At 54.1% G+C, this 19685-nt stretch overlaps 6 protein-coding genes and 2 non-coding genes across 8 annotated transcripts; 4 read left to right on the top strand and 4 right to left on the bottom strand.

Moving 5' to 3' along the window:
• Positions 1-3: 3 nt before the first annotated feature.
• On the bottom strand, positions 4-2286 carry VDAG_09324 (carotenoid cleavage dioxygenase; the record flags this gene model as incomplete). Its single annotated transcript, XM_009655626.1, has 2 exons — positions 4-1614; positions 2002-2286. The coding sequence occupies 2 exons, from the start codon at positions 2284-2286 to the stop codon at positions 4-6; spliced, it is 1896 nt and encodes a 631-aa protein (XP_009653921.1).
• Positions 2287-2869: 583 nt separating this feature from the next.
• VDAG_09323 (uncharacterized protein) lies at positions 2870-4810 on the top strand (the record flags this gene model as incomplete). Its single annotated transcript, XM_009655625.1, has 3 exons — positions 2870-3033; positions 3086-3225; positions 3396-4810. 3 exons carry the CDS (start codon positions 2870-2872, stop codon positions 4808-4810), a joined length of 1719 nt encoding a protein of 572 aa, XP_009653920.1.
• Positions 4811-6710: 1900 nt separating this feature from the next.
• Positions 6711-7942, top strand: VDAG_09322 (uncharacterized protein; the record flags this gene model as incomplete). The annotated part of the gene is made up of 2 exons (XM_009655624.1): positions 6711-7223; positions 7277-7942. 2 exons carry the CDS (start codon positions 6711-6713, stop codon positions 7940-7942), a joined length of 1179 nt encoding a protein of 392 aa, XP_009653919.1.
• Positions 7943-9267: 1325 nt separating this feature from the next.
• VDAG_20245 lies at positions 9268-9377 on the top strand. Its single transcript has one exon. It is a non-coding gene; the product is annotated as a tRNA-Val (tRNA).
• A 485-nt stretch (positions 9378-9862) lies between these two features.
• Positions 9863-9968, bottom strand: VDAG_20244. The gene has a single exon. It is a non-coding gene; the product is annotated as a tRNA-Val (tRNA).
• Positions 9969-10605: 637 nt separating this feature from the next.
• Positions 10606-11365, bottom strand: VDAG_09321 (ThiJ/PfpI family protein; the record flags this gene model as incomplete). Its single annotated transcript, XM_009655623.1, has 2 exons — positions 10606-11223; positions 11276-11365. 2 exons carry the CDS (start codon positions 11363-11365, stop codon positions 10606-10608), a joined length of 708 nt encoding a protein of 235 aa, XP_009653918.1.
• A 1322-nt stretch (positions 11366-12687) lies between these two features.
• On the bottom strand, positions 12688-14633 carry VDAG_09320 (high-affinity glucose transporter; the record flags this gene model as incomplete). The annotated part of the gene is made up of 8 exons (XM_009655622.1): positions 12688-12840; positions 12896-12962; positions 13015-13074; positions 13150-13261; positions 13308-13379; positions 13446-14069; positions 14137-14553; positions 14609-14633. 8 exons carry the CDS (start codon positions 14631-14633, stop codon positions 12688-12690), a joined length of 1530 nt encoding a protein of 509 aa, XP_009653917.1.
• Positions 14634-17437: 2804 nt separating this feature from the next.
• On the top strand, positions 17438-18191 carry VDAG_09319 (uncharacterized protein; the record flags this gene model as incomplete). The annotated part of the gene is made up of 5 exons (XM_009655621.1): positions 17438-17553; positions 17606-17748; positions 17904-17947; positions 18017-18076; positions 18135-18191. 5 exons carry the CDS (start codon positions 17438-17440, stop codon positions 18189-18191), a joined length of 420 nt encoding a protein of 139 aa, XP_009653916.1.
• Positions 18192-19685: the final 1494 nt, after the last annotated feature.

Raw genomic sequence — 19685 nt, 5'->3', positions numbered from 1 at the left:
GCCCTAGATCCCGTTGACATGCTGCCCGTGAAAACCAAAGCCAACCGCGAAATTGCAATCTGCCTGCCCTAGCTCCTCCATTGTCCGCGCATCGAGGCAAACCAAATAGCTCGTCCGGTTATGCCCGTCAAGTACCACACTTAGAAGCACCCCGTCGTCCTCCCGCGAAGGTTTGTCAACGGTGCTCGGTCGAGGCACGAAAATTGCCTCCCCAGGTGTGTGGCCTGTCGGTCCGCTCCATACCAGAACCTCCCGCGTCTGCGTGTCCGTCTTGGCAATACCGTCGTAGAGAGTGCTGTACCCACGATCAATGAGGCTGTAGACGAAGCGGTGCCGCCGACAGGCATACGCGGGGTTGATTGTTGGCAGCTCGCCGACGTGAGGCGCCGGAATCTCCCACTCCTTCGACGGCGACGGGAGCGGTGCCTTGACCTTGCTTCCTGGTGAGACGAGGTCTGTCTTCAGAAATTTGTATCTCACTAGGCCTGGGAAGGTCTCCACGAGTCGTTTGCTGTCGTAGAGAAACTGCTCGCCCTTGCCATCCCTGTTGAGAAGAATGTCGTAGTAGAGACGATGGATCAGCATCGTGCTCGGGTACGCGACCAACTCGCATATAATATTCCCCTCATCGTCCTCAAACGAATTGGTCGAGTGGAAAAAGAACCCGGCTGGGGAGGCGAATTCGCCCACGAGCCCTTTGCCAAGGCGCCTGTCGACGACATACCAGTGACACTCTAGTGAGTTGTCGAACGGCTGGAGCGCCTCCACGATACTACCTTCCCAGAGGACCTTTGCGCCCCCAAGCTTCAGATGTGACGAAGGCACACAGATGATGGCATAGTTGCGCGTCAAAAAGAAGCTGTGGATGTAGGCAGGAGTACCGTTGAAAGAAGCCAAGATTGTGGTCTTGCCGGTTTCTGCGCTAGAGAGGAAGACACGGTACACGCCTTTGCGGCCAAAGTCAGCGTTGAAGCTGATGTAGTCACCCGTCTCGGGATCGCGGTGGCCATGAGCCGGCGCTTCTGGTCCGCGCAGTTGTGTATGAAGCTTCTGGTGGCTAATGACGCCAAGTCGCTCCATCGTCTTGGGGTCGATCTCAGCAAACACAGCGGCATCGGTACCGATGAAGACGTTACCTGGAAGGGTGGCGTGGCCACTATCTTTGTGGCCCTGGGCTAGACTTCGAAGGCCAGGGATGTCTGCGTTGACGGTTACGCCAACATTGTCGAGATCCGTGGAGCGTTCGATCTTCATGCGACGAAACACAGACATGAGCTTTCCGAACATACCCATACAAGGGTCACTTCGTTGGCCAAATGACAGAGACCGGTAGGCTCCAGAATCTCTGATGTCCTTCTCCAGGGCTTCGGACTGACGTCGCGACGAATACTGGACGCGGATCCCGCCCGCGACGGACTCATCCTCGACAATGTCGAACCTGTGCGTGTGGGCGAGACCGTCGAACCAGTGCGATATGTGAAGCGTTCCGGATTTGGTGTCTTCGACTTTACAAGCACCGGGGCCTGTCCGATAAAGAGACCCCGCTGCCCAAGCTGGAATGCGACCTCTTACTACGAGGTCAACGGGGCCGCGCGTCTCCGTCAAGCCGTCAAACTAACGACGTTCAGCGCTGCCTGACGCAGCATTCCTTCTGGTTGCTTACCCCCGCTTCATTCGGCCATTCTCTGAAAAGCCCTCTGGCAAAGTGTTCGCCGACCAGCTGGCGGCCGGCCTCTTCATTCGCGCTGGTGAGTGTGATGGCAGATCCCATGACGACTGCCGAGGATGTGCGCTCGCTCAGAGTCTGGTGCAGTTGGCGGCTACTGGCTTCTGCTTCTTTTTCTTCTTCTTGTCTGCTTGTCTTCTTAGGTCTTCGAGTCCGAAGAACGCCAGCCGTCGAAACTTGTGGACAGTCCCGAGGAAAATGTCAAATCAGTCGGGGGCATGGTCATCTTAAGATTCAAGGCTTCGTATTGCACGACGTGACCATCATCAGCACACCTTCAATTCGGCTACATCATCGCCTGCAGTGCTACCGACGCTATCCTCGAGATCTGTTCCCGTTGGCTGTGAATGAGGCAGAGCATGTGGCAGCTTATCCAACGGCACTCTCATGGTTTCCGACGAAGCCGTCTGCCAAGTCAGACGACCAGAGTGCCGCCCGATGGTGCCGAGAAGCTGACTTGTGACAATTGGATGGATGGCAATTGGGTTGGGAATCAGACTAGATCGGGCCCTAGGATGCTGACCTGCACGTGTTCCTCTCTCACAGAGGACGTGGGTCATTGAGTCGGGATTCTCCCAAGCTGAGCACCGAGCCGCGACTCTGGCGCTGTTTAAATCCAATGTCTGGTCGCCGGCTGAAGTGAAACCTTGGTTGGGGGATTCGCGACCCTACCCTTGGGATCGAGTGCACCGGAACTGCCATGAACTCAAGTTTGGCCATGTCAGACAACTGACCTGGGCGGCCCAATGGCAATGTATTTCAACGACCAACAATCATTGTGTTCAGAGCTCACAAAGCCACCTCGGGCAATGTGCAAATGCCTTTTATCCATGCAAATGGTACCCATGCAAAGGATGCAACGTCAGTGCTGGGACCTAAGAATAGAGCTAATCTTCAGCACAAAAACCTCGGCCCTGCCCGCCGAATCAGGGAATTCGCACTCCCATGCCTCCGATTCGCCGTGGCCCCAGAAAACATCCGCCAAGACCCCCTCGTCCTTCTCGTGATGTCGTTTGAGGGGGGCCAACGAGCAGAACCCCAAGTACCAAGCCCCATCCCCATCCCATCCAAGCCCGGCGCTGTCAGAAGCTTTCTATTAGTGCTGTTGGCGCTGTCAGCAAGCTGCCGAAGGTGTTTCGAACGATGCAGCGGCAGCCCCCAGCGGGCGCGCCGCCCTTGTCATCCTCTGGCAGCGCTCTCGCCACCCCCGAAGCTTCGGGCGGCGGTCTGGAGACGGCGGAGGCTACAGAGGCCAGGACAGGCAGATTAAAGTTTAAGCACTATGATGCCAACACGGGCGGCTTTCAGTACGTTTGACCTTCCATTCTTGAACAGCCTCTAGCTCTTTGGGAAAAGCAGTGTCCCAGCCCGTCTCCGGCCACTGACAGCAACCGCCACAGGCAAGCCGTCCCCGGCATGGCCGTTTTCTCGTTACCGAGCCGATCCCGATCAAGAGGGGCCGGCTTTCCACGAACCCGCACAGGGTGCAAGGAGTGCAAGTACGTTCAACCCGCCTGTCTTGTTGGCCTGTCTTGTCGTCCGAACTGCATCGACTGACACGAGGCATGGCGTAGGCGGCGTCGAGTCAAGTGTGACGAGACAACGCCCGTCTGCCGAAGGTGCATACAGGGTGGTCATCTCTGCGAGGGCCTCCTTCATCCCAGTGCAGTCGTGCCCCGGCCGAAGCCCCGGCAGCAGCAGCAGCAGCAGCAGCAGCAGCAGCAGCAGCAGCGGCAGGTCGAGGCTGTAGTGAAACGAATGGACGTCCAACAGGGCGTCGACTACGTTTCCACCCTATTTCCAAGCCAGCACGAGTGGGACTCGTTCATCGCCTTCGTCCAGGTGGCAGAGCAAGGGGGGTCTCTCCCGGCAGACAATGTCATGGAACTGGTCCCGAAGGTGGCGCTGGAGGATGCGGCCCTCCGTGAGATCTGCTGCTCCATCGGCGCCCTCAACCTCCGGAACCTACAGGCCACGCGGGCCATCGACCAGGCGCGCCACCGTTCCTCGCTCGAGCACTACGGCCGTGCGCTGCGGGCTGTCGCGAGCGCGGGACAATCGAACGACAGCTTTCTCAGGACGATCCTCGCTTCTCTGATGTTCGTCACGGCCGATATCCTGCGTGGCGACTCGAGGACAGCCTTTGCCCACTATGCGCACAGTCGCCGCATGATGGCCCAACATATCAGCCGCAGGTCCGCCGAGACAGGCCTCGACGTGACGAGGCTGCCGCTGGACGTGCTCGAGTCGAGTGCCTACAACATGATGCAGCGGATCGCGACACACCCGTGGGCGCAGGATGCGCAGATAGATGCTGCAGATGCAGAGGGAAGACTCTTCCTGTCAGCTCTCCCACACCGTCATCGTCTGCAGAACATGCCGATGCGTTTTAGCACTACCGAAGACGCGGTGCGGTGGTGGGACGTGACGCAGCACAAGATCATGAACACCATTCAGGCGTGGCAGGCGACACAGGCAGGACACACTGCAGCTGTTACGGGAAATACAGGCGATGCTGGCGAGGAGGAGGCAGATATATGGGGAGAGTGCCTCGCGTTGACGGATCGTTGGAGATCCGCTTTCCGGCCCCTGCTCTACAGCGCCCGGCAGGGCAAGGGGACGCAGCCGAGCATATACCTTCAGTGCCTCACACTCGAGAGCCTCCTTCGTGAAGCAGTCGCTGCGCTCCAGGCGCAGAGACGTCTCAGACCAGACTACCACATGCGGCCCCCGGCGGCGACAACACCGGTGTATCTGGAGATGGCGCGGGAGACGAGGCGCATGGTGTGGCAGAAACTTGACCGAGCCGTGGATGTGCCTGTGGGTTTGGAGAGCGCCCTCATCCGCCCGTTGGCATTCGTGGTGTACAAGACGCAGAACGCGCAGGTAGTGGATGAGGTGCGGGCCATCTTGATCGAGTTCTCTGAGAACCTGCAGATCGCGACGCTGCTGTTGGGCCTCATGGAGGGCAAGGGTGAGGGCACAGTGCTGGAGCTCATTGACCGTGGTTGGAAGTGGCATTTTACCTGTGCTGGCTGCAGTTCCGGTGTCGCCAACATGCTGAGGGGTAAACGGCAACCATGAGACTACAGTATGCTTAATCAAGACGAACCGTGAGCCAACAGGCCACTTTTCTCGTCTAGTGCTGACGCCCCATCCATGTTGACTGGGACAGGACCTCTAGAAGGGCGCCAATGCTGACAGCCAGCATGATCCTGGCCAGGACATTGACAGCCGATTGACGTGTCAAAAGGCGGTCTTTTAAAGTCGAAACTCGTGATACATGTGGCATTCGAAAGAACGTCGGAGGAAAGTGTCATGTATCTGATCCATCTTGTTCGGCATCTGTCAACTTCAATTGCCACTATCTGTCCCAGGGCTGAACATACCCAGATAAATACCAACCCCACGTGTCAGACTTCAGCGCCCACAACTCAAGCCTTGCGGCACACTGCGCCACGCCGGGCACCAAATCGCTGGCGTGTAGCAATACAGATCTTTCGGGGCTTGGAGCCTGGTGCTGGAGCTCATTGGGACTAGTTTTGGTGGGACAACATTGGGGGCTGTCGGGCTCTAAGCGGACAACCCCTGAAATTGAGGGCTCCAAATAGCGCTGGGTTGACTGGTAGCTCGTTTCTGTAGCCTGTAACATTGCCTCGGCGTCTCTTGGCTCGCAGGTCTGGGCCTAACGATGCTCACGTTTTTTTTTTTTTTTTCACAGGCTTTAACATTTGGTTTTGGTCTGGGGACAATCAGCTTGCGATGTCACATTCGAATCCTTCTGATCGGTGAATTGACGTCCGATAGAAGAGCTGGCCCCTTGCCGAGAGTTTCGGGTCGTCTTTGCAGTTGCCTAGCCATGGCGACGATCGAACAAGACAGATGCCACACCCACACGTTGACAGACAGGTGACGCTGAAAGAAAGCCCAGTGGCACTTGACCCCCCCCTGGAACGGTCCGTGGTTCCCGCCGCCATGGCCCTGTTAACCTAAGATCACGGTGGAGGAAGTTTGTGGGGTTTCTGCTTAGCGGCGTGCCATGATTTGCTTGCTCATGGTGTGGTCTCTGGCTACCTTTCGAGACTCGAATCTCGACTGGCATTCTACGCTTTTCCGAACACCTTCAGCTACCTTGTAATACCTACCTGGGTAATACAAGACACGCCTCCTTGCTTCATCGCGAACGCCACCATGCTCGGCAAGCTAAGCGATCCCTGACCCGACCTGACGGCAACAACACCCTCCCGGGTTCTTAAAGAGCTGAAGGGGTGGACGGCTTGCAGAGCCTTCGTCATGCCCATCGCCCACCCGTGGGCCACCCGCTGCCACCCGCATTGAAGGATCGCGCCATGACTCCCATGACTCCTCCCGGGACCAGGGGCCGCCCTTTCGAGCCGCCGCTCTAGCGAACCACGCTCGCCAGAGCGCGAAGCCTGGCATACACGCCTGGATGCTTGCTTGGCTCTTAGACGCTTCTGGTCCGATCGCCAGAGAGACCTGCCTCTACCGCGCCCGCATGTAGGGTTTCACTGCGCGCGACCCCCAGCTTCGCCAGCCGTGACCACTCATCGTGTCATGTTGCGATCCTTCGGGGGCTCAGCCAGGCCGCGAAGTTACCCCCTCCCGCCGATCCTGGTCGGTCCCACAGTGAGCCTCTGTCGACGGTCCAGAGGGCAGTCAAAGCTCTTTGCTGGAGATTTGCTTTCGCCGGGGTCCCCCTGGTCGTCATGAGATGGGTCTAGACGGGCTGCTGTTGCGAAGTGGACAACTTCCATGGCCCCCAAAAGGTCGCGGCCATGACAATTCCTGCACCGCGTTCCGTCTGCCTGTCAGTCTGTTTGTCTGTCTGTCCAGGAGACTGACTAGTTGCTCGAAATTTGTTCCTCGAAAGAAACTCGAAGTCGCAAGTAATCGGCACTAGACGCGACACTTCGCTCATCAAGCTCTACCTTGCATCTTGTGACGACCGTCGCATTTCAACAACATGGCCGAGTTTGACCCTAACGTCTGGTACCACATCTCTGAGGAGAGAGTCACCAACGCATCTGCGCCCGTCTTCCATAACACGCTCCAAACGACGACCGATGGCCTTCGTGTCTTTTCTCTCGTCGCCCAGGCCTGGCAGATGCAGCCTATCGACAACGAGCCGGGCCTTTACCTGATGCGCCACAATGCTTCCGGCGTTGGCCGACAGCTTTCTGTTTGCTGGGACCCCGAGGAGGACCACAAGTCCAAGACTATCGCCTGCATGCAACCCAGCAGCGTTGACGATGCGCAGAAGCACTACTTCGAAGAAATTGGCAACACGGGTGCATTCTTGTGGAAGCCAAAGTCCAACAACTCAGACTACGCCATGGATGTCCACCCAGGGTCCAACCTCTTCCTGAACGACCAGATCCAGGGCGAGACGTCGGATGCCCAGCACCCGGCGCAGCGATGGGTGTTTAGCTCGGCACGAGATGTCAACGACGGGGCTTGGTCAACCATCTATTCGGGGGTATGATTGCCGGGCCCATCATTGATTTGACAAAAGTGATGCTAACGAGTCAGGAATCGGCCGTCAGCTCGGCTCCTCCTCCGGCCACCACAGCCGCTTCCACCTCCGCTACCAGCACCGCAGCCGAGACAACGCCCACATCCGCCGACAGCTCGCCGGCCGAGACGAGCGGATCCTCTTCAGCAGCAAATGAATCTTCAGGCTCAGATGGTGGCGGCGGTGGTATCACCCCCGGCGCCGCAGCGGGCATCGGTGTCGGCGCCACCCTCGCGGTCCTGGGCCTCATCGGTGCGCTTGTCTTCTTCTTCTGGCGCCGACGCAGGGCCGCCCGGGCCGCCGCAGCTTCAGGCAGCAAACCCGAAGGTGGCGACTTTATACACCAGATGCCGCCCTCGCAAGCCACAACGCCGGCCAACGGCGACACATACACGGCGTCGAACGAGCACAAGGCTGGTGCTGCATGGGGCAACGCCTACCCGCAGGGCGACCAGCAGTACAGTGCCGCAACACAACACACGAGCCCGTCTCAGGACATTCACTCGCCGCACTCAACAGCATACGGGCACCAGAGTGAGCCCGCCGAAGCGCCCTTCCAACCCATCCACGAGGCCCCAAGTCACCAGTACAACGAACTCGACGCGGCGCCGCCCCGTTCAAACGGCATGAACAGTGTGCAGCAGACACCAGCGACGCAATACGCTGAGACAAGGCCGTTCTGATAGCGGTTCGGGAAATGATTTGCGTGGGAATTTGGGTGCGTGGGATAATTTCGGCCGAGCCATGGTCGATCCGAGCGACAGGAGCTCGTGTATCTTGTTCATTTTTTTCGTTCTATTCTTTGAAATATCCTTCTGAGCTGAGCACACGAGGCAGCGTAACTGGATACTAGAAACGTATACTTCTGTCTTGGTCTGTTCCGAGAATTGCCACTGGTGCCTTGCAGGGCTGCCGGACTGCTTTGGACTGGACGAATCTATGCTAACCATGTGACACTCAACTGCTATTCCTGCTTTCTACTTTTCCGAAGGTTAGATTCGGCCTGCCTTCTTGCTATCTTCATGACAACGGGAGGTTCCATAAGCCGTGAGTTAAGTATGAGAAGGACATGAATTTCCTTGGTTGCAACGCGTCTAGTTTTACAGACAGTCTCAAAATTGTGTTGTTGGGTCATACGACTAGATCAATATTCTGCCGGAAATAAGTGAAGCTAAGCTATCCGTTTCTTCCCTCTGCTCGTCCTCTTTAGGGTCCCTTTTCATCGAAGGATATCATGGCTGTCCGAAGCAGCTCTCCTTGGCCTTCATATATATCTTCGCGCCTCAGCCCGTCTCCCTACTCGTCTTGTTAATGTATTGTTCCGGAATACTAAGTACTTGAATCGTCATTCCATATCAGACACCGGCCGCTTTTTCATGCTCCGACAAGGTCATCTTTCGTGACAGCCAACTTGATGATCTTCGGGTTCATAGCAGTCGTAGAGCCATAATCTTGGTAGTCAGGGCAATTTCGATCAATATGATACATACAACACGGGTGTCGGGTAATTCTTGTCACCAAGCACGTTCAGCTGTCATACAACACACCATGTGCTCACTTGGGAGATGCGACTTTTGAGACGTCTTGTGTCAGGAGGCACCTACGAAGCCACAAGACAAGAGCTTGTTAAGGGACTTTACACCAGGAGAGAGTGTGTAGAAGTGTTCCTATCCCCTACCTAACAGTTGACTACGGATATTACCTACGGAAGATCTCTCTACTCTACTCGTTCCTTGCGCTGACATCTAGCCCGGAGGTTATGCTGATGGCCAAATTCTGACCATTGGAAAACAAGTATGTTTCCAGTTGGATAACAGTTGAGCAGGTACTCTGAGGTGGGGCTTTGGCGGTACACACTGGAGCTGGGTGTCAAACACTTGGAGCCTAAACCAACACGTCGCTTAACCTCACGATGGGGCCCTGGACAAACCCCGTAGCCCCATCTAGACCCATCCCACACAATCTGGTAGACTGTTCTACTACACTGCTACATGCCGCCCCCATGAACGGTTCGGTGGTGTAGTTGGTTTATCACGTCAGTCTAACATTTCATCGTTGCTTCGTATGACGCGGAATGGTGTTCACTGAAGGTCGGGAGTTCGAGCCTCCCCTGAATCATTTTGCCATCAAATACTCACTCGTTTTGAGGTGCTTCTGCGGCCGGCAGCAAGCTTCACGCTTGAAAATTCTCTCGACGTATCGTCATTCCAGTTGCCTTTGAAGCTTCGTGGAAGTACTCACTTTCTTTTGCCCTGCTGTCTGCTAATGATAAGACGATCCAACAGGCAACATCTGTAGTGACTCTAATGCTATCATACACATACAATAGATCAAGTCAGGCAAGATCTTGGAAAAGTGGCATCGAAGTTACAGTGCATATGTGAAATAGTCAAAGTTGATACCGGAGATACTTCGTCACCTACTCCCAGATTCAACCCCTTCCATAACAAACAAAGTGAACTAAATTAAAAGAAATTCTTCCTCGCCTACAAGACGGCAGATCGCAAGTGGGATATCAGTTTGCTCTAGCATATCCAAGCTATCACGCAAGAATACAGATGTGGGTGCATATGGAAGAATCTGATCGATCATGATCCAAAAAATGATCTAGGGGAGGTTCGAACTCCCGACCTTCAGTGCGCTCAGTGCCTCGATTTGAGGTCAAGATTCATTGTGAGACTGACGTGATAACCACTACACCACCAGACCTGGTTCTATTGTTGTCGTGGGGCTCGAAATTGAGGTATATATTTGCTGCGACGCTTGTGCGATGGGCCGGTATGGAGCCCTGACGAGGACACTAGTATGTTCTCCGGATATGAAAAAAATTCGGCATTTTCAGGTGCACCAAGATCGAAAAGACATTATCTTCTATTTTGGTATTACTCTTGTATTGTTGTGGCTGCCGGCCTTAGCGGTCTATATGTTCGCCTCGCTGACGGCAGACGTTACGCGCCTGGGCAGAACACAGTGGCCATGATCCATCAAACGATCGCACGCCCCAGACTCATCTCGATGTTTTTGCCAACGCCCCTGAAGCACCCAAGTGACTTAGCCAGGGAAGCATTGAACGTAATAACACGCCAAAAAAGATGCAGGGCCAACAGCCACGGACCACGCGGACTAACACGTGCAATTGCAAATGCTGAGCTTGGGATGCCACACATGCAGCAGAGACAACTTCACACCACATTGATTTGCCTTCTTTTAATGACAGAACGCTGCAAGACTTGCACAACGGTTTCGTTCCTGGTCAAAAAGTCCCTGACATGCAAGACGGCGAATGGACATTGTTTTGTGAAAGAGGTATCAAACTTGTCATTAAATCATTCCAGATATGGATCGCTTAGAAAACACCCAGCGCCTTGGCAATCTCCTCACCGACGCCCTTGGACGAGGCAGGGTTCTGGCCGGTGATAATCCTGCCGTCGACAACGACCTTCTCTCCCATTGGGCCTTCCTCGGACTTGACGAACTTGCCGCCGCTGACCTCGTTGAGCTTGTCCTCGAGGGAGAAGTTCATCTCCTCGGTGTACTTGAACATGTCCTCACCCTCGTTGGTGAAGGCAGTGACGGTCTTGCCCTTGAGAAGGGGCTCGCCGGCGGCGTCCTTGGCGTTGACGAAGGCGGCAGGGCCGTGGCAGACGGCCGAGATGACCTTGCCCTGGGCGTCGAAGTCCTTGATGAGCGCGATCGAGTCCTCGTCAAAGGCGAGGTCGAACATGGGACCATGGCCGCCGGGGTAGAAGACGGCGTCAAACTCGGAGGCACGTCCAGCGAAAGAGGACAGTTTCTGCGTGTTCTCCCAGATAGCCTTGTGGTTGTCGAGGAAGTCCTTGCAGACGGGGTCGGAGGAGAAGAGGTCGACGGAGATGGGGTCGAGGGGGGCGACGCCGCCCTTGGGAGAGGCGTAGGTCAGCTCTGCGCGGTTGCGGAGGACCTCCCAGGGGTGAGCGAGCTCAGGCTGTCTAGTGTCAGTGGCTGGATAGAGGATCGAAAGATACAGAGCAACTTACCAGGTACCAGCCGATGGTCTTACCAGACTTGGGAATGGTATCGACAGAAGTCAGGATGACGAGGACCTTGGGCTTAGTGGTGGACGCCATTGTGTAGAGGAGTTAGATTCGGTGTGAATGTTGGGTTGGTTGACAGTGACAGGTGTTCGTGAAGTTGCGGGAGTCGAGGGGTATCTTGAATTTGTTAATCCTCGCTCGCCACAATAGATGGGTGAGGGGCATTCGAATTTATACTTGGGTAGACATGGATCTTTGGGCTTCGTTCTCCTTCGAATAGAGCTTCGAATGCTTCTGCGACCGATGTCTCGGCAGGGGCCAGCGCGCGTTACCCCGCCATGATGCAGAACTCGCAGAGCTTTGCTCGTGCTCCCCTGCCAGGAGCTCACCTCAGCGTCATGCAGACCAAGGGCCTTCGATTGCCAGGGGTACAAAGCTCGCAAACCTGCGATCAAGTCTGGGGCTGGGTACCCTTCCAAGCCTTCGTCGGCGATACGGGAAGGATCCGCAGTGGGTATATTTGTTGTCGGACATGTTACAGCTAACTGCCGGGTTTGGCGCCCGCTAAACGCCGATGACGATTGGAGTTCCCCCGTTCTAACGTGAGCCTTGGTCAGCATTGATGCGAGTTCCTCCGCGTACCTGGGGGTTGCCCGGACAGCATGACATCTGGGCTGTGATCTAGGTAGTTGGACGGCCCATTGTGCCGGATGGCAGGTCTTAAATTCGCCAGGCGAGAGATCACAAGTTTACTTCGGCGATACGTCTGGGTACAATTTCCGAGCTTCGCCTCACAAGTATGCCGCAGCCGTGAAAGAGCGACTACATGCACGACTGCTGGTCAACAACCATGGGCTTGAATGTTTGTGATGCGTACTTTTGCTCATGATAACAAGATGATGACCAGGCGCGATTGTTATTTGCGTCACCAGTGGGGCAGAGCCGCCAAGCCCGCCAGGTCGGATTGATTCTTGGCAAGCCTGTCCACTTCTACACCGAACAGATTCACCGACGATCTCCGTTCTACATGTGACAATTGAATACCGCTGCAAGCGATGGAACTCCTGTCAGAACCACAACGGGCATTGTCATCGATTGGGTGGTGCGGATTTCGATTTACAAGTAATTCGGACTTGTTCGCTTAAATTCAGGATCTGAATGGTAACCAAGTTACCTCACTTGATCAAATTTGCTGGTGTGGTCGACTTTAATCTACCTTACCTACCTAGGAATGTCACCTCCCTAGGTATGTCACCTCCCTAGGTATGTCACCTCTCTAGGTATGGTAGGTCACTTAGCCAGCGCAATCAATGCGTTTTTGGGCGAGGTTGATATGCGCAGCCAGCAACGAAGGGCGGCGCCAGAGCACCACGACAAGGCTACCAGGCAACCTATAATTGTAACGCCCAAGCACACTAAACCGTCTCCCTCTGCTCTGCGGAAATTGCTCCCTTCTGCACCTTGAGATCAGCAACACGGGCCTGCAGAGAAGGACCGGCGTGGCGGCTCTTCCACGGTGCAATGTTTTCGTCGAAAATGACGTCGATTTCTTCCAAAGTTTTGCCGGCCTATTGATTTTCGTCAGTCAAGCCTTTAGGTTGAAGGAGTCGTGGGCCAGCGCACTGTTTCTGGATAGGTAAAGTAAATATGTGGGATCATCACGGTGCAGAAAACACCAAAAATGATGTAACTAGGCTTGTTAGAGACTGAGGAAGGGAACCCGAATGATAATTGACGCTTACGTTTGCCAGGTGATGTTCTCGAAAGCCGGGGGGACGAAAAATGCAAGGGCAAGATTGAAACTGCAAGTTAGAGATATCAGCTAAACGGCGCCTGGCACCCTCGAAAGGCCGAAAGCCGGCAAGGTTCAGACTTACGCCCAGTTCGATGCGGCAGCGAGGCCGACACCCTTGGCACGGTAGTGTAGCGGGAACACCTCGGAACAGTAAATCCATCCGATCGGAGCCCAGGTCAGGCCATACATAGAAACTGACATGTTAGCTTTGAGGTTGAGCATGGGACCCGAAGGGCTTACCAAAAAGATACATCATGGCTATGACAGCCCGGGCGGGGTCCCCTGTGATAATGATTTTGAGGTTTTCGTTGCCTGTCGAATGTCAGCACGGTCCGGAAGATCTGCGAGAAGTCTCGTGGACATATCAGCAATACTAACCGTCAACAGAGTCGACTGATCGGCCGTAGGTGGCCATGACCCCTGCCGTCGCGAAGTGAATTATCAGACCAAACAGAGCGCCTCCCAAAAGCAGCGGACGGCGGCCGACGCGATCGACTATGGGCAGAATTACGCCGGTGGTAACCAAGAAGAGTACGTATTGGATGATGGAAGATGTGAGTGCTGTGTCTCCGGAGAAGCCCGCCATTTGGAAAACGAAAATGAGATAGTACAGCATCACGTTGCCGCCGAGCAGTTGCTGCCAGACCTGGACGGAGCATCCGGCGAGCGTCCGCTTCCAAATCCCCGGGCCAAAAAGGCCAAAGATAGTCAGGTTCGAAGCTTCGCGGGCGATTCGAGCTGCCTCCTTGACCTCTTCCCATTCGGCAATGATCAAGGGATCGGACCTGTCGACGTGCTTGCCGTGAAGTTTGCAGAGTATATCAAAAGCCTCCTCCCAGCGGTCTCGACCGGCTAGCCATCTCGGCGACTCGGGGAAGAAAAAGAGAGCGCCCAGAAGGACTGCTCCAGGGATGGCTTGGACGCCCCATGCTACACGCCAGGCTGCGGGGCCTTCAATCGTGCGGATGCAACCGTACGAGATGAGATACATGATCAGTATACCTTGGAGTATTGTTAGTGTTGAGTATGCGCACCTCATATGGTTCTTTCAGGGAATGGGAGAACATACCCCATTCGATGCTCCATTGCTGAATCCCTACGACCCGGCCGCGAATACGTGCTGGAGCTAACTCGGCGAGATAGACGCAGCATTGAGAAGACGTGATACCGATGGCGAATCCGTTGATAACGCGACCAACGATCAGGTGTGCAACGTTCTGAGAAGAGGACTGGAGAGCAGAACCAACGAGCCAGATAATAGACGCGATCTTCAAAGCCCCCTTTCGACCTAGAGGATCGGCTATAAAACCGGCCGCCAAAGCCCCCACGAGACTGCCGCCTGACATCGAGGCTGTGATGCCGCCCTGGAGGGTGCTGCTCGGGTGATCAAAGTAGTCCAGGTACTGGTCGGCGCCGATCCATGCACTCATCGAACTGACGTCGAAGCCAAAGAGCATGCCGCCGATGGTACCAAAGGCAGCCAATACTGTGGGACTGAGTCAGGAGTGTCACGGATGATGCCGAATAGAAGATTGACATACCGTAGATGTTGTATATGCGAAACATGGCGGGCAAGGTCTAAGCATGCCTCGAATAATTCGGGTGTTTCTCTGAGCAAGCCAACTAGAGGAGAGACCCGCCTCAGTCAACAGAAGCCAAAAGGAGAGAAGACTGCTTCAGGAGAAGAGAAGCAAGGGTATGACTCTCAACATTATGCTTTCGGTCAAGGCTGAGTGCTCATTGACATATATAGGTTGGTGAGGAGGGTTGGGTGATGATCAGACCAATTCAATGGAAGGCTTGCCCCAGCGCGACCAAGACTTTCTTTCGCCAGAAATGACTTGACAAGCTTTACGATTACTGGATTCTGAGCTGGGCGTGAATCAATGGTCCATGGGACGGTGTGTGAGGCTATGCGCACCAATGATAGAGCCCGGCACCGGGGCCGGCGTGGCTGCTTGGCGAGAGCAGGACGTCATTGATGAGGAGTGCCGAGGCGCGCCCCATTGCCGGCCAAGAGCCAAGAGCGGCTTGCCTTGGCCGATACATGTTTGTGCGGAGCCGCACGCGGGGAGAAAAGACGCGGAGGCGGAGCAGTCGGATAATCGCATAGTCAAGGCGTATGTGCACGTACTCTACGTCGTGGGATGAAAACCTGGGACAAGTCAAGTTTCCGGCAGGTATGTCAAGAGTTGATGCGTCGTTGCCCACACTAACCAGAGACTGACTATGCCCGACATACGTTACTGAGCGGCTCAGTTCCGTCCCGCGAAAACTTAGGCCGTGTTAAACCCAACCAACCCCAGGCCACAGGGACTCCAATTTACGCTGTAACCAAGGCGAGCTTGGACTATCTACAGGGGCAAGCTTTCTCCAGGCATGGGGTACTATAGTAGGTGGCCTTGATGGCCTATACCATTTACGATCGCGCCCTACCCGCTGGGCAGGTTGCCAGCCGTTCGGATATGCGGCCGACCTGACCGGACTCTGGAACACAGACCTCATCAGACGTTCGCGAAGCCTCTACCAAGCTTAGTTTTCGACGCGAATCTACGCTTGCCATAGTTGTAGCCTTCTTGGTCCTTTATTCGTACGTGACAGTTTGATTGCGGGTGGTGTCTCGACTCCCCGAACACTTCATCTGAGGCTAGGCTGGGAGACGGGTGTTTCAATCACCAACTGTACTGAAGTTATTTTTGGGAAACGTTATAGGGACCAATGCAGACATGCCTGTGCAAAAAATGCTCAATGTCATTTCCACCAAATTCTTCTCAATGAATCCAGGCCCAGAATGTAAAGAGCTTTACATGAGGCGATTTGACAAGATGCAGGCCACTATGGCACTTCTCCGGATAGAATACAACCTAGCAAGGCATCCTAAATATCCATGTCTCCAAGGGTCTGACCCTATAAAGAATCTTAACTAGAACGCAGTTAATTGCGACGACGGTTGGTGTGACCTGTCACTCATACCTTTCCTCTTAGAGTCGTGCGTGATAGACTATAGTAGATACACAGCCGACAAGGTCCCCTTCACATGCTCTAGGGGCTCCAAGACTGGAGTACTAAGGAGAAACAATGAATCAAATGGCATCACAACGCTGGTGAGAAATCAATCAGTCCGAATAGCGTTGCGCATGTCGTTGTTGGCCATAACTACCCATTTTCAGTAACCGTCCCGAAGCCGACAATCACGAGAGATCCCCATGGCTATCAATTAACGTTTGACGCACGACCGCTAGCACAGCACAGCATCACACTGCAAATGTGGGCTTGGCGGAGAATAGAAGATTTGCAAGACAAGCAGTCGACTCAGCCTCCTGCCCATGTGGGCTGAGTCTTGGCCAACAACACCCCAAATAGGATGAGCGCTGGACAATAGAGTTCGGTGCCTGGTCATGCACGACGTCTTCTCTTCTTATCATAGGTTGTTTCAAAGAGTCGGCTTCGCCTCTTTCGGTCCATCTCTTCGCGCAATCTGTCACTTAGCCCCTCACGAGTCGACAAGCGCGAGGTCTCCTCTATTGCTGGTATCAGATCGCGGTGTGCAGACTTGCTATACGTACCGAGTGGGACCTACGCGATGAGCCTCTGGCTCTGTGCTCCTAGGCTAAGACATTTCAGTACTACAAAACAACAGCAGCCCGACTGCCTATGGGCCTGCGCAGCACGGGTTGCTCCAACTACCTATATCCAGAGTTCTACGTTACATTGTGCGATCAAAGCGATTTGGAACATGTTGAAGGCTACGATGGGCGTCCCAGCGGCGACGTTGAATACCTAGTTTTGGGAAGAAGTGATGGCCCTGCCCGTTCCTATTTTCCATGCCGGGAGTTTTCCCATGGCTTTGACCGTGTGAAGCAGGGAATCAAAATCAAAGCATCTATGAGTCGCAATTCAAGGCCCAAATTCATTATGGTTTTGACTCAATCCATACCTTGATGGCTAGGCATACCGGATGACCCCAAGGCCACTCCTCAGTTCCATAAACGTAATGCTAGGGCCTGAGATGAACCGATAGGTAATGCATCCTATCTCCAACGTCCATCCGCGCTCGGCACTTGCCGCAAGCATCTATCTTTGTGGTAGCCCGGTCTCGCCGTGACGACTTGAAGAGGCCATGGCAACACGGGGAGCAGCACATGGTTGAAAAAAAGTAAGGTGTAATACACAAGACTATCATGCAACACAGCTATATAAGAGGCGTCGATGTTCCCCCGATACTATGAAAGATTCATCATCAGAAACAACTTTTTTCACTCTATACACAACTACACCGTCACTCTCACATCCATTGTCACTCGTTCCACTTCAGTCTTTCCAGACCGTCACTCAAACCACCTTCTCTTTCATCCCCAGCAACATTCAAGATGCTCTTCAACAACTTCGTCGCGGCTGCTTTCCTGGCTTTTGCCAGTGTCGGTATGACCAGCCCGGTTCCTATCACCGGTGACATTTCCGTGGGCGACACGAATCCCCTCATTGCGTAAGTCGAAGACCTCGCACATATCTGGTATCCTCATCTCATACTATCACAGCGCTCGTCAGCGTGTGGTTCCTAAGCCTTCGGGCCCTGTCCCCGGTGCCCCCAACAAGGGCTCTGCCGCCACCGCCATTCTAGGAATCGCTGAGAAGATCAACCTCCTGATCCAGCAGACGATCGACAAGGACCTTGAGGTATGTCTCTTGTCTATCTATCTGCCTCATTTACTGATCCCTTCTTAGTGCCGCCGCAAGTTCACCCAGGATGTTGCAGCTCGCACCGCTGCCGCATTCCCTGGACGCGGTGTCGTTGTGTGCAATGTTGGCTTCAAGACAACTGGTACTGTTGTCCAGCAGACGACGGTCAGGTACAACGCCAAGCTGGGAACGACTGTGACGTAAGTAGCTCATCTCTATGGCCTCCTAATCTGGCATTGTCTCTAACCTGGTTATTCTTGAGCTTTGAGGTTGTCGTTCTTGGCGCTGGTGCTTCCTTCACTCGTCAGGGAGATGATGGGTTTGAGAACGTGAGTATTTCTGATCTTCCGGCCCCTACTTGAAGCATGATGCTAACATTGATCTCAGTGGGCCTACAGTATTCCCGGCTCCTGCAGGGCCAACCGCCAGACCATCAGCTGCTAGTAGTTGCAGTCTCGCGAAGTCTACTCTCAGCAGCTGCTGCAACAGGGTTTACATCTTTCAGGTATTCCGGCTCTGTGGCAGTTCCTCTCAATCAGGGTATACTATATTCTTCTGTCTTCCCACAAAGTCGCGCTGAAAACAGCAGGATCTCGTAGTCTTTTACTGTAGACCAATCTCGCCGGGAAGAAGAGCATAGCTTAGTCGACGTAACAAATGCTCACCACTTGGTTCCTGGCATTGAGTCTAAATACTTGCAAAGTGATCTAAGAAGAATATAATCATCTTGTATCAGTGACATGATATGAAATGATATTGGATGGTCTCATAACATAGACCATTCCAGCTCAAGTGGCAGAAGCTCAAGACAGGCCGAGCTTTGATGAGGCTGCAAAAGCTCCGCCTTGCTGCCTCTCACCATTTTAGCTCCTGAATTAAAGCTTGGTCACCCGTTAATTCAAAGGCGGACAGCAATCAATGAAAAGATTCCTCGCAGGAAGAGCAGATAATGTCGAAGCAACGTTCAGCCTCTTAAGCGGCAAGCAGGCGGGGCACCTCAAAGCACGCGCCATGCTGGGGGGGCAGGATACAATGATTTTGATGTCACCAGCCCCTCACAAACGAATTAGAGGCGCTACCGAACCATCATGTGAGTAATGACAGCTTCGTGCACCGAGACTGCGGCAGTACCAACTGCCGGCCGTTCATCCCGTGTCAGACGCTCTTTTTCCTAGATCCACAGCAACTCCCGGTCCGTCAGGCTCAGTCCTCGCGATGAGGCACGGGCGAGTCAGGCTTTCCAGACCTAATACAGAAATGAGCTTTCAAGGTGTGTGGCCTATCGATAGTCACCTTGCCGCAACTCCCGTCCTTGCAGTCCGTTAGCGACTTTGCGATGGCTGAGTGACTTGACTTGATTATATCAAACATGCATCATGAGATATTGCCTTATAGCTCATCTCAGATGAATCCCTATTCATTTGCAATCTGAAACACATTCTTTATAAATGAAAACAGTTTAAGCAACTCTGCTTTCACGGCTGTCAGTCCCTTGTGCAGTTCGAGCCCTGATCCTCGGCTGCAGTGAAAGGCGAGCAATTTTCAACAGCTTGTCTGGGGCCACACCCGAGGGGAAAACTCACAAGCTTCTCCGTCAGATACCTTTTAAGCAAGCAATCACCTATGAAAACTTAAATGCACTAGCTCCGGTCCTAGGCTCATATCCTGCCTGCATTGATGACGGCTGTAAGTGTCCAATTTTGTGTTATCTCAACTACCTAAGTTGTGCAAACCTCTCTCTCGACCAAGTTCTGACCCAATAACGTCAGTAGCCGGTCTAGGGTATCCGACGGTGCTCCTCACGATGCCTGTTTACTGGTTGTGAAAGAGTCTATTCAAAGAATCCAAACTCAAGTCGCGCTGTCAAGCACCATTTTCGTCTGTAACGTAACACGGTCAGCGTAAACTCTTTCTCTCTGCTGATTTGGAGACTGCATG

Source organism: Verticillium dahliae, genomic scaffold, assembly GCF_000150675.1.
Source record: "Verticillium dahliae VdLs.17 supercont1.25 genomic scaffold, whole genome shotgun sequence".
Taxonomy (NCBI): domain Eukaryota; kingdom Fungi; phylum Ascomycota; class Sordariomycetes; order Glomerellales; family Plectosphaerellaceae; genus Verticillium; species Verticillium dahliae.
This window is presented reverse-complemented; position numbering and strand designations above follow the sequence as displayed.